Raw genomic sequence first — 14036 nt, forward strand, 5'->3', positions numbered from 1 at the left:
GGACCAAGTGAATAAAACATTAACAACTGAAACAGAATGAATGTCGTTGGGGTGGGGGCCAGTAAGGGAGTTGGGTGGAAAAGTCTGTGGGTGGGGGACCAAGTGAAATAAAACATTAACAACTGAAACAGAGATGAATGTCTCTGATGCTCCTGTACTGCCCGTGTCTTAGTGATGGAGTTGGCGGTGGAGTTGCTGTACCATGTGATCTTGAACAACAGTGGTAGTGGTCACGGTAGAGGCTCCTCTTTACAGCTGCATGTTCAATTGGGGTGGTAATATTATCACTCAAACAAATTGTGGACATGCACAGTTTCACCCTCAGACCGAACAGGCACTCACATTTCCAACGGCAGGTTCCAAGTAGACCATAATCAAGCTCTTTTTCAATCCCTTGATATTATCTCTGCGCAGATCTGTCATTTCTTCTCAAATATCCTTAACTTTCTCAGTGAAACCTAACTCTGTTTTAGTAGTTGACCGGTCCAGAGTCTCAGAAATCCTAGACCTAGGCCAACGGCATGGAACATTGTTTACATTGTGGAGGCAACCTGTTGGCCTAGGACAGGGGTCAGCAACAGGCCAAAACTGGCCAGCGAGTGATCTTGTTGCAATGTAATCAATATATGAAATACAATCTATTTTTGGGCTTAGTTGTGGTAAATATTCCATGTACAGATTATTATAATTGTGTTCTGGCCCGACCATTCGCTCTGACAAATATCAGCCCGTGGCTGAATCTATTTGCCATACCCCTGGCTTAGGGCGTGTTTTCCCAACTCCAGTCCTTGTGTATCCTCAACAGTACCCCATTTTGTTTTAGCCCTAGGCAAGCACACCTGATTTCAACTTGTCAACTAATTCATCATCAAACAAGGTAGGTTGTGGCTGTGGGGTCACTGTTTGACGGAGGGAACAATCATCACAGGAGGACTGACGCGTTGGCGGAAGACGACACTGCCCTAAGCCAGGGGGTATGCAAATTGATTCAGCCACGGGCTGATATTTGTCAGAGCGAATGTCGCGGGGGGCCAGAACACACATTATAATAATCTGTACATGGAATATTTTACCACAACTTAAGCCCAAAAATAGATATGTATTTCATATATTGATTACATTGCACAAGATCACCGCTGGCCAGTTTTGGCCTGTGCTGACCCCTGTCCTAGGCCAAGCAGGTTGTGCCTCCCACAAATGTTAAACAATGTCTCATGCCGTTGGCCTAGGTCTAGGATTTCTTGAGACTCTGGCTCCGCGTAACTAACTAAAAACAGAGTTAGGGTTTCACTGAAGAGAAAGTTAAGGATATTTGAGAAGAAATGACAGATCTGCGCAGAATAATATCAAGGGATTGAAAAAGAGCTTGATTATGGTCTACGGACCTTCGCAGGTGGAAATGTGAGTGCCTGTTCGTCTGAGGTGAAACTGTGCTAGTGCCACATTTGTTTAGTAGTAAATATTACCACCGTTTCCCAAAATTGACATGCACTGTAAAGAGGAGCACTCTACCGTGACACCACATACCACTGTTGTTCTAAGATCACATGGTACAGCAAACTCCACCGCCAACTCCATCACTAAGACACGGGCAGTACAGGAGCATCGAGACATTCATCTGTTTCAGTTTGTTATTTCTTGTTCCCTACCTTCGACTTGGTCTCCCCCCACCCAACGACATTCTTACTCTTTCAGTTGTGTTAGTGTCTTATTCATTCCTTGGTCTCCCCCACCCAACAGACTTTTTACTCTGCCCCCACTCCCAAACAGAGACATTCATTCACTCTGTTTTCAGTTGTTAATGTTTTATTTCACTTGGTCCCCCACCCAACAGACTTTTACTCTGCCCCCCACCCCAACGACATTCATCTCTGTTTCAGTTGTTAATGTTTTATTCACTTGGTCCCCCCCACCCAACAGACTTTTACTCTGCCCCCCACCCCAACGACATTCATCTCTGTTCAGTTGTTAATGTTTTATTCACTTGGTCCCCCCACCCAACAGACTTTTACTCTGCCCCCACCCAACGACATTCATCTCTGTTTCAGTTGTTAATGTTTTATTCACTTGGTCCCCCACCCAACAGACTTTTACTCTGCCCCCCACCCCAACGACATTCATCTCTGTTTCAGTTGTTTTATGTTTTATTTCACTTGGTCCCCCCACCACAGACTTTTACTCTGCCCCCACCCCAACGACATTCATCTCTGTTTCAGTTGTTAATGTTTTATTTCACTTGGTCCCCCCACCCAACAGACTTTTACTCTGCCCCCCACCCCAACGACATTCATCTCTGTTTCAGTTGTTAATGTTTTATTTCACTTGGTCCCCCCACCCAACAGACTTTTACTCTGCCCCCCCACCCAACGACATTCATCTCTGTTTCAGTTGTTAATGTTTTATTTCACTTGGTCCCCCCCACCCAACAGACTTTTACTCTGCCCCCCACCCCAACGACATTCATCTCTGTTTCAGTTGTTAATGTTTTATTTCACTTGGTCCCCCCACCCAACAGACTTTTACTCTGCCCCCCACCCCAACGACATTCATCTCTGTTTTCAGTTGTAATGTTTTATTTCACTTGGTCCCCCCCCAACAGACTTTTACTCTGCCCCCCACCCAACGACATTCATCTCTGTTTCAGTTGTTAATGTTTTATTTCACTTGGTCCCCCCACCCAACAGACTTTTACTCTGCCCCCCACCCCAACGACATTCATCTCTGTTTCAGTGTGTTAATGTTTTATCACTTGGTCCCCCCACCCAACAGACTTTTACTCTGCCCCCCACCCCAACGACATTCATCTCTGTTTCAGTTGTTAATTTTATTTCACTTGGTCCCCCCACCAACAGACTTTTACTCTGCCCCCACCCCAACGACATTCATCTCTGTTTCAGTTGTTAATGTTTTTATTTCACTTGGTCCCCCCACCCAACACTTTTACTCTGCCCCCCACCCCAACGACATTCATCTCTGTGTTCAGTTGTTAATGTTTATTTCACTTGGTCCCCCACCCAACAGACTTTTACTCTGCCCCCCACCCCAACGACATTCATCTCTGTTTCAGTTGTTAATGTTTTATTTCACTTGGTCCCCCCACCCAACAACTTTTACTCTCGCCCCCACCCCAACGACATTCATCTCTGTTTCAGTTGTTAATGTTTATTTCACTTGGTCCCCCCACCCAACAGACTTTTACTCTGCCCCCCACCCCAACGACATTCATCTCTGTTTCAGTTGTTAATGTTTTATTCACTTGGTCCCCCCACCCAACAGACTTTTACTCTGCCCCCCACCCCAACGACATTCATTCTTGTTTCGTTGTTAATTTTTACTTCACTTGGTCCCCCACCCAACAGACTTTTACTCTGCCCCCACCCCAACGACATTCATCTCTGTTTCAGTTTGTTAATGTTTTATTTCACTTGGTCCCCCCACCCAACAGACTTTTACTCTGCCCCCCCACCCCAACGACATTCATCTCTGTTTCAGTTGTTAATGTTTTATTTCACTTGGTCCCCCCACCCAACAGACTTTTACTCTGCCCCCCACCCCAACGACATTCATCTCTGTTTCAGTTGTTAATGTTTTATTTCACTGGTCCCCCCACCACAACCCAACATACTTTACTCTGCCCCCACCCAACGACATTCATCTCTGTTTCAGTTGTTAATGTTTATTTCACTTGGTCCCCCCACCCACACAGACTTTTATCTCTGCCCCCCCACCAACGACATTCTCTCTCTGTTTTTAGTTAAGTAGTTTTATATTCACTTGGTCCCCCACCCAACAGACTTTTACTCTGCCCCCACCCCAACGACATTCAGTCTCTGTTTCAGTTGTTAATGTTTTATTCACTTGGTCCCCCACCCAACAGACTTTACTCTGCCCCCACCACCCCAACGACATTCATCTCTGTTTCAGTTGTTAATGTTTTATTTCACTTGGTCCCCCCACCCCCACACCACCCTGCAATCACACCTGCAACCATGTCCATGTGACTATTAAACACTCCGAATCTGAACAAAACACATTAGTGAAAATAACTGACTGTAAATCTACAGCAAAGCCATTTGAAAGCCTCCTTCAGCACCAAATCTTTTCCGAATTGTGGCAAAGACTACTGCATCTAGTTTTATGGGTTCTACGTAACCAGGTCACATCATGATAAATTCACTGTTGACCATTGGCCTTTGAAACTCACGCTGCAGCTCAGTGGTACGGAGGCTCTTCTTCAGCCTCTCCACTTCGTCCTTCAGGAAGCGGATATGCCGCATCATGTTCTCCGGAGAGTCAATCTCCATGGAAACATCCCTGGGGGAGGGAGGAGCAGACACAGGCTGGTCCAACTTCTCCTGGAGGATTCTGTCAAAGACAAGTGAGCTCCAATGAATCAACACAGGGAAAAGTCAACCTTTTACCATTGTATAAGTTATTCCTACTGTTCTAATAAAGAGAATCAATAGAGAGCATACAACAGTGTGAAGGTTCATTTTGTTTACTTTCAACCATTCCCAGACTCCAGCACCTAGGTTTTTCTAGATCTAAACATACTACTCCTAAAGAATATATGGTTGCTACAGAACAAAAGCCTACCTTTTCTCTGCCTCCAATTTGTCCATGCGCTTCCACAGTCTATTGACAAGAGCCTCTTGTTCTTGCTCTAATGTGTTTTCAAGGTCAATCTTCTCACGCCTTAGCTGGAAACAAAGGGAACACAGCAAAGAGATATTCAGCTTGAAAACATCTTACCTTCCACAAAGAAATGTGCACCCACACACAAAATTCTACACTCCATCATGGTAATGCACATGCCCTTAAGTGGGTGTGCCGACATGATGTCCTCAGGAGAGACTCAGCTGCACCAAGACAATGTCTGTCTCTGAAATCTGTCTTGCCTACCACTTACTAAAACTGCATACTAATGGTACTACATACTATTTAGAACGTACTGATAAGTAAAATCGAATGCAGTAAGCAAAAAATATTAACATACTAAGCTCATCCATACTGAGAACGCATCATCTAATGTGCAATTACGTTGATTCCCACCATTTGTTAATTTTGGTACAGCGCGTCACCATATCTGATTAACAACTGTTGTTAAATACGGAGAAAAAAAATAATCTACTATACTGAACAAAAATATAAACGCAACACGTAAAGTGTTAGTCCCATGTTTCATGAGCTGAGATAATATGTTCCATGGGCACAAACATTTGATTTCTCTCAAATGTTGTTTACAATTCTGTTAGTGAGCATTTCTCCTTTGCTAGGATAATCCACCCACCTGACAGGTTTGCCAAATCAAGAAGCAGATTAAACAGCATGCTCATTACACAGGTACACCTTGTACCGGGGACAATAAAAGGCCACAGATCTCTCAAGCTGAGGGAGCGTGCAACTTGCATGCTGGCTGCAGGAATGTCCACCAGAGCTGTTGCCAGAATTTAATGTTAATTTCTCTACCATAAGCCACCTCCAACTTTATTTTAGAGAATTTAGCAGTATGTACAACCGGCCCACATCCGGCTTCTTCACCTGCATAATCATCTGAGACCAGCCACCCGGACAGCTGATGAAACTGAGGAGTATTTCTGTCTGTAATGAAGCCCTTTTGTGAGGAAAACGTATTCTGATTGCCCGGCCTGGCTCCCCAGTGGGTGGGCCCAGCTCCCAAGGCCTACCCTTGGCTGTACCCCTGCCAGGCCACGTGAAATCAATAGATTATGGCCAAATACGTTTATTTCAACTGACTGATTTCTTTATCTGAACTGTAACTTTGTAAATTTTTTGAAATTGTTGCATGTTGGGTTTATATTTTTGTTTAGCATAGTTTCAACTAGAGGTCGACCGATTATGATTTTTCAACGCCGATACCGATTATTGGAGGACCAAAAAAAGCCGATACCGATTTATCGGCCTATTTTTTTATTTTATTTGTAATAATGACAATTACAATAATACTGAATGAACACTTATTTTAACTTAATATAGTACATCAATAAAATCAATATAGCCTCAAATAAATAATGAAACATGTTCAATTTCGTTTAAATAATGCAAAAACAAAGTGTTGGAGAAGAAAGTAAAAGTGCAATATGTGCCATGTAAGAAAGCTAACGTTTAAGTTCCTTGCTCAGAACATGAGAAAGCTGGTGGTTCCTTTTAACATGAGTCTTCAATATTCCCAGGTAAGAAGTTTTAGGTTGTAGTTATTATAGGAATTAAAGGACTATTTCTCTCTATACGATTTGTATTTCATATACCTTTGACTATTGGATGTTCTTATAGGCACTTTAGTATTGCCAGTGTAACAGTATAGCTTCCATCCCTCTCCTCGCCGSTACCTTGGCTCGAACCAGGAACACATGACAACAGCCACCCTCGAAGCAGCGTTACCCATGCAGAGCAAGGGGAACAACTACTCCAAGTCTCAGAGCGAGTGACGTTTAAAACGTATTAGCGCGCACCCCGCTAACTAGCTAGCCATTTCACATCGGTTACACCAGCCTAATCTCGGGAGTTGATAGGCTTGAATTCATAAACAGCAGAGCTGCTGACAAAACGCACGAAAGTGCTGTTTGAATGAATGCTTACGAGCCTGCTGGTGCCCACCATCGCTCAGTCAGACTGCTCTTTCAAATCATAGACTTAGTTATAACATAATAACACACCGAAATACGAGCCTTAGGTCATTAATATGGTCGAATCCGGAAACTATCATCTCGAAAACAAAACATTTATTCTTTCAGTGAAATACAGAACCGTTCCGTATTTTATCTAACGGGTGGCATCCATGAGTCTAAATATTCCTGTTACATTGCACAACCTTCAATGTTATGTCATAATTACGTAAAATTCTGGCAAATTAGTTCGCAATGAACCAGGCGGCCCAAACTGTTGCATATACCCTGACTCTGCGTGCAATGAATGCAAGTGACACAATTTCACCTGGTTAATATTGCCTGCTAACCTGGATTTCTTTTAGCTAAATTTGCAGGTTTAAAAATATATACTTCTGTGTACTGATTTTAAGAAAGGCATTGATGTTTATGGTTAGGTACACGTTGGAGCAACTACAGTCCTTTTTCGCGAATGCGCACTGCATCGATTATATGCAACGCAGGACACGCTAGATAAACTAGTAATATCATCAACCATGTGTAGTTATAACTAGTGATTATGATTGATTGTTTTTTATAAAATACGTTTAATGCTAGCTAGCAACTTACCTTGGCTTTTTACTGCATACGCGTAACAGGCGGGCTCCTCGTGAGGCAGGTGGTTAGAGCGTTGGACTAGTTAACCGTAAGGTTGCAAGATTGAATCCCTGAGCTGACAAGGTAAAAATCTGTCGTTCTGTCCCTGAACAACGCAGTTAACCCATCGTTCCTAGGCCGTCATTGAAAATAAGAATGTGTTCTTAACTGACTTGCCTAGTTAAATAAAGGTGTCCAAAATGACCGATTGTTATGAAAACTTGAAATCGGCCCTAATTAAAATCGGCCATTCCGATTAATCGGTCGACCTCTAGCTTCAACATTATTGGGCTATTTACATTTCTTTGAAGTTCTCTCTCAAAGATCTGACTTCCCCCCCCCCCCCAATTTTCACCTAAAATGTCAAACCCAAACCTGTAGCTCAGGACCTGCAGCAAGAATATGCATATTCTTGATACCATTTGAAAGGAAACACTCTGAAGTTTGTGGAAATGTGAAATTAATGTAGGAGAATAACACACACTGTTCAAAATGTTGCATCAAGTCTACCCAAATGTGCCAAATGGATACATTTTCAAGTACATAACTATATAGAACATATATAGAGAAGACATCAGAAGTTAGAGACACAGCAAGGGTTCACAGCAAGGGCGGCGATCCTGTAGAGGTTAACCACTTAGCTAGATAGCTAGCTACCTACTAAATTAGCAAACCAAATGCACAACTGCAGAGCATTTAGCACATTTTAGACAGTTAACTTAATAGTGATAAGACGTCTAGCTGGCAAACATTTAGTTGTGAATTCCATACTGTAACTAGATCACATGTGAGTGACAGGGTCTCTCGTAGTTTTGTGCTTGTAAACAAACACCACCTGACGGGACTACTGGCAAGCTTCATAATTAAAAAGGATTTGATGGGTGAAATGAAGAACGTGATGTTCTTTATCTCCTAATGTATTGCACAAGTTAATTACAGGTATTTACTTAAAAAGTAGCAACAAATATTCACATTTAGCTTCTTCCAAAATCAAGCTCTGCTTGGTAACAGCAGAGAAGACCCTCCTGGATCAACTGGGATGTCTGTCCTGCAATAGTTTAGGTCAGAGACTATAAAATGTTTGCAATGAGATCGTTAACATTTAGTTCGCATTCTCTATAGGATTTTACATGTGCTTGTTACCATTGCTAACCTTTGGATTACAGGGGCTCAGTGTGGTTTGAAAATAGCACCCCTTGTGTTCAGTGCCAGTATTGGCACAAGATCAGTATGAAGGTATGACAATCTGGATACCGCCCAAGCCGACTATTTAGAATGCAAGTATGGGTATTCAGAAACTGTCAATGTCATTTCACATAGTGTCATTATGTCACTGTACCTGCTCCAAGGTGAGCTGCTTTGATATAGTGTCATTCTCCATTTTTTTTATCTTCTTCATCAGTTTGTTGACCTGGAACTCCTGCTCCTGCTCCAAGTGCTGTTCCAACTCAGCTTTCTCATGTTGTAACTGTGGGAGCAGAAATCAATGTGACTAATAGAAACTAATGAAAATATTTGCATTAAAGCACTGTGGTTAGATGTTGATATATCTTTTTTATAGAGGTGGTAATAGGTTGGTGCTGCTTGTCTCTAAAATGATTGTGATCTGGAGAAGAATGTGTTGTGAAATGGCGGCGGTGCAGCTAGATATTGCCAAAAGCAACCAAAGTAACCACATTTGGCCATCTACCAATAAAAAGGGTGTGGCTCATAGGTTGTTAAAAATGAGACGATTGTGACTAATACCCAGCACTGACTAATCATCAAATCAAAATAAAACATAGGACAATTAAGAAAGAGGGGGTTGAGCTATTTTAGTTGCATGCTAGAGTTCATTTTGACAGTCTAACCTCACGTTCCTCTGTTCTCGGGGCACAGACGGTTATAGAAACACCACAACAGACTGGAGTTGTGCAGCCAACATTCTCAGATGATCAACAGCTTCAGGCCACATCAAGTGTTAACATTCTCTTAAATTACCCTAAAAACGCTCTGGTATTTAACTGCTATGCATACCATCTTACTGACAAGAGCTATGAGTTTTGTTTGAAGATAAACATAATTTATGAAGCCTCACAACAGTTTAGAAATGGGCAGCACCAGAGACCTGTGTCTGAAGGTGGATACAGGACATCTAGGGTATAGGTGACCCACTCCTTATAGTAGTAGTAGCCTATACCACTGAAAATACTAATACTATTAACCATTTACTGTTGAAGCCTGGGGTGTGGTGGAACAGGGTTTCCAGTACAAATTCACATTAGCATTGTTCTAGCCTGGTGCCTTAGTTTTTCTTAGAATACATTTTACATGTCAGGCATTTCTCCATGTTTACAGAAGTGGTTCCTTACCACAGACATGACTACCACAACTACCATTTTATAGGGACACTTGGGGGGGAGGGGGGGGGGGGGCAAAGGAGCGAGCGTCTGTCGACACTAAAGAATAGGAGCAGAAGTAGGTCTGTTTCATGTTAGGGAACAGGACCAATAACAATAGCCTCCAGACTGTTTGACCTTTAACAAGGGTCTGGTAAAACACATGAGTGGTTCACATCAAACCATTAGTCAGTACTACAAAAGGTCAACAGCTCATATTTGCCACGGGGCCACATGTGGGTCAGTTGCAAGAGAGACCAAATAGCCTAACCAAGGAATAGGAGGAGTCAGTCAAGAGTAATTTAGAGTCGCAATGAAGTCGGTTAATAAAATACTTAAGGCAAGAACCATTACTGCTGTTATGCGCTCCACCCCAAACACAAATCCTTACATTTTCACTCTGCGACAAATACTTGGCATAAGTCAAGTGCCCCAGAGCCAGTTCTCTTTCGGCTGTCACTTACTTGCATGAGTTTTCTTGACAGTTCATTTGTGAGAAATTCCTCCTCTTTCTCATAGTTGACAGCGAGGGTCTCCTTCTCCTTCTGCAGGGCCTGGATCTTCTTGAACAGGGTGTTGCTGATGAACTCCTCCTCCTGCTCAGCCCTGGCTTGCTGCAGTCACAGAGAAAGGTAACATTTACAGAAAAGATGAGTGCAGCATTCACAGCAAGATGGCTCACTGAATAAAACATGTCTTAATTGTGTTAAGAGATGCTTCAAAAATGTTGGAATGGGTAACAATGGCACCATATGAAGTGATTTGTCATTGCCAATCTAATGTCAACCTCTACCACACTGCTCGGGAGAGCTCACAGCTGTATCTGTGCTAAAATATGGTATTCCTATTGTTAAAGACTTTTAATTGACTGCAGTAGCATCTGTGCAAAAACAAGGAATAACACGGTGCTGGTTTGCTGCATTGGAGGAAGCAGTTAGTCCGCCCCCCCCCCAATGACTCAAGCAGTAGCCCATTGCAGTAACTGAAGGAGTGAGGAACGAGCTATTTTGTGTTTTACTGTCAATAGTCATAGTGACGAAATAAGAGACAGAAAGGGGGGTGGTGGGGGGGCGCAAAACAGGGGAACAAGGAGAAATTAAATCAAAACCATGCTAGTCATACCGATGCATTGGACAGGCAGAGTAGGTGTTGTTCAACTAAGCTCCGTAGCTACTGTATGTAATGATTTATTATAAATTCAACAGTTGTGTCAAGGGTTAGCTGTAAAGTTAAGCACAAAAACAACGGAAACACCAAGCCTCAGCAAAGGATTCAGTTAATAAAAAATAAATATATTGTTAACTAACGTTTGATACAAACGTCAACTTCTTGGTCACCACTGACTGTTCAAATGGATCGATTGGTATTAGCAAATGAACCTGGCATTGGCTAACTAGCTAGCAACACCAAAACATAACGGGCTAGCTAACATTTAGGTTAGCTAGTTAACCATCTAGCTACGCTATCACTCTAAGCGAACTAATGCTAGGTTCTTAACATGGCTAGCTACGTCCGTTGCCTTTATTTCGCTACTAGTTAGTTAATTAACATTAGTTTGTTAACCTAGTTGCAATTTCGTACGTTTAAAGTACATGTCTAGATGCATTTTTTAAATGTAACTAATGTCAGCTAGCTAGCTAGGCTAATCAACAACAAAAAAACAAGTTACTCACAATGGTGACGCTAGCTTTACGCAGGTCCCTATTCTCCTCCTGTAGCGCCTTGCACTTGAGTTTGAACGTCTCTAGCTCAATTTTAAGAACTTTGTTCTCTTGTTGTAGTGAGGCTAGTCTGTTCGTTAACTCCTCTAATCGAAACTGTGAAATGACTACTCCCGGCTTGCTCGAATTTGAGGCTGAGGTTGACATCGGGGTAACCGAGCTACTCCCTGCTCCGTCGGTGTCGCTCTCGCTTGCACTGTCCGCCATAGCTGTGTGCGACAGTGTGGAGGAGACGGGATCTGCAGTGTTTGTAGTACATCAGCCTACGAACATTCTGTGTGGTGTGACCAAAGACTGAACATGGAGCAAGATGTTTCACCGGATGTATAAATCTGAAGCATCCGTATGGAATTTCCACTCCCACCAAATATGGCGAGGAGATGAAGCCCAGTAGCCGGCAGTGACTGAGATGGAACTGGACTGAGTGTCTGCTGATTTTCTCATCGAACAAAAGCCCTATTTCAATACAGTTTCTGTCGCAAAACTAAAATATGTTACGAACAGAGTACACTACGTTTTGTAGACGTGATCCCTTGACAAAAAAAGTTTTAATTGCAAGGAGTGCAAGGGCGAATTTAGTTACTGCACACGCGCACTTCACAGAGAAGTTGTTCTCTAACGGAAATATGCAAATTCATGCTAGAACGCACCAATAGGATTTCGCTAGCTAGCTCGTGCTTGGCTCTGCCCACATACTTGTTTGTTCCGCTCGCTATACGTAATTTGCTCCCATTGAAAACGACACAGATGAACTATCTGGTTAGTTATATCTTTGGTGTGACCTTGCTCTGGGTTTCAACCACACGCGTGTTAAAATAGCGTCACCTTGTGGAGATAGCTCTGTGGAAAAACAAAGCGCGCTTGTTTGAAATGGAAAAGCGTTGTGGTAGATATTGATAAAGAAGAACATCAAGACAAAGCAGCTGCTTTACAGGTGGGATGCAAGCGCTTCATCCCGAGGGGTTCATGTTGATTGTACGGAGATTGTGACAGCTGGTTAAATGGCGTCCCTTGACATGACAAGAACAAGATGTATGTCAGGAGAAGTGCAGTATTATCATGAGAAGAGTTATACTTCGAGTAGGGAGGAGGAATGGAGGGGAGAAGATAGGCAGAGAGGGTCTAAGCGTGCTGAACTATTACGGAAAGTTTGTGGCAAACTTGTCCACATTGTTGCATCCGCTTCACCAACTGCTGCAGGCCGATACAAAGTGGAATTGGTCCCCACAATGCGAAGAAGCATTCAAGACTTGCAAACAGCGTCTGCTAAAGAGCAAGTGGCTTGCCCACTACAACACATAGATGAAGCTGAGACTCGCGTGTGATGCATCTCCATACGGAGTAGGAGCTGTCCTCTCACATGTTCTATCGTCAGGTGAAGAACACCCTATTGCATTTGCATCACGGACTCTGTCACCAAGTGAGACAAATTATGCTCAAATTGAGAAGGAAGCCCTGAGCATAATATTCGGAGTGAAGAAGTTTCACAAATACCTCTACGGAAGGAAGTTCCAACTGCTGACAGATCACAAGCCTCTGTTGGCCATCCTTGGACCAAAATCAGCTATACCAACCCTTGCTGCACTTCGAATGCAACGTTGGGCTCTGATATTGTTAGCCTACGACTACGAGATTGAGTACAGACGATCCAGTGATCACGCAAATGCAGATGCACTATCAAGAGTACCATGCAATAGTGACTCCGACAGTGAAGATGATAGAGCAGTCCTCCAGGTCTCTCTCATTGACGAACTGCCCATATCTGCTTCAGACATAGCAGAGGAAACGAGGAAAGACCCAGTGCTTTCCAAGGTCTTGGATTTAACATTAGGCGTTTGGCCAACCTTCGTAAATGACGGTAACCTTCGTCCATTCATCGACAAGAAAGACCAGTTGTCCACTGATCAAGGATGTGTTCTGTGGGGATCAAGGGTGGTGGTACCTCAAAAATTCCAGAAGAGACTGCTATCTGACCTGCATGAGGGACATCCAAGGATCACTCGAATGAAAGCACTCACTCGCAGTTATCTGTGGTGGCCTGGACTGGATCAGGACATTCAACAGCATGTTGGCCACTGCTCACCTTGTGAAGCTGTTCGCAACAAGCCTGCTGCTGCACCTCTTCATCCATGGTCCTGGGCTGCTACACCTTGGGAACGCATCCATGTGGATTATGCCGAGATTGACAAGCAACATTTCCTTGTTGTCGTCGATGTCTATTCCAAGTGGATGGAAGTGTTCCCTACTCAACTGACCACAGCTGAGAAGACCATCAATCTTCTCAGACACCTGTTCGCATCCGTTGGACTAGTCAAGGAGCTCGTATCGGACAATGACCCTCCTTTCACGTCAAACGATTTTGAAATGTTTCTCAAGAACAATGGAGTAAGGCACATCCTGTCACCACTTTACCAATCGGCATCAAACGGAGCAGCGGAGAGAGCCATGCAAACCTTTAACAAGGCCTGAACTAGCTTCCCCGGTTCCTGTTTACTTACCGTAACACACCACATACAATAACGGAATGCACACCAGCTGAACTGTTTCTGAGACACCAACCATGTACCCGCCTGACATTTTTGAAACCAGACTTGTCAAGCACTGTGGCAAAGCACCAGCTACAGCAGAAGAAAGCTAATGACACACACTCAAAGACTGTCAGAGAATTCAAAGAG

The 14036-nt window shown here is 43.3% G+C and overlaps 1 protein-coding gene across 1 annotated transcript in view; it reads right to left on the reverse strand.

The window, feature by feature from the left end:
• LOC111951834 (coiled-coil domain-containing protein 6) overlaps nt 1-11767 on the reverse strand; it is a 22956-nt gene extending 11189 nt beyond the window's left edge. Inside the window, exons 1-5 of the mRNA XM_023970076.2 lie at nt 11314-11767; nt 10105-10254; nt 8602-8730; nt 4597-4700; nt 4205-4365 (exon numbers count right to left, since the gene is read on the reverse strand). Coding sequence (XP_023825844.1) covers nt 4205-4365; nt 4597-4700; nt 8602-8730; nt 10105-10254; nt 11314-11568 — 799 coding nt within the window. The 5' untranslated portion in view covers nt 11569-11767. The remainder of the gene's footprint in view (nt 1-4204; nt 4366-4596; nt 4701-8601; nt 8731-10104; nt 10255-11313) is intronic.
• Nucleotides 11768-14036: the final 2269 nt, after the last annotated feature.

This window comes from Salvelinus sp. IW2-2015, linkage group LG25, assembly GCF_002910315.2.
Source record: "Salvelinus sp. IW2-2015 linkage group LG25, ASM291031v2, whole genome shotgun sequence".
In the NCBI taxonomy this organism is placed as follows: domain Eukaryota; kingdom Metazoa; phylum Chordata; class Actinopteri; order Salmoniformes; family Salmonidae; genus Salvelinus; species Salvelinus sp. IW2-2015.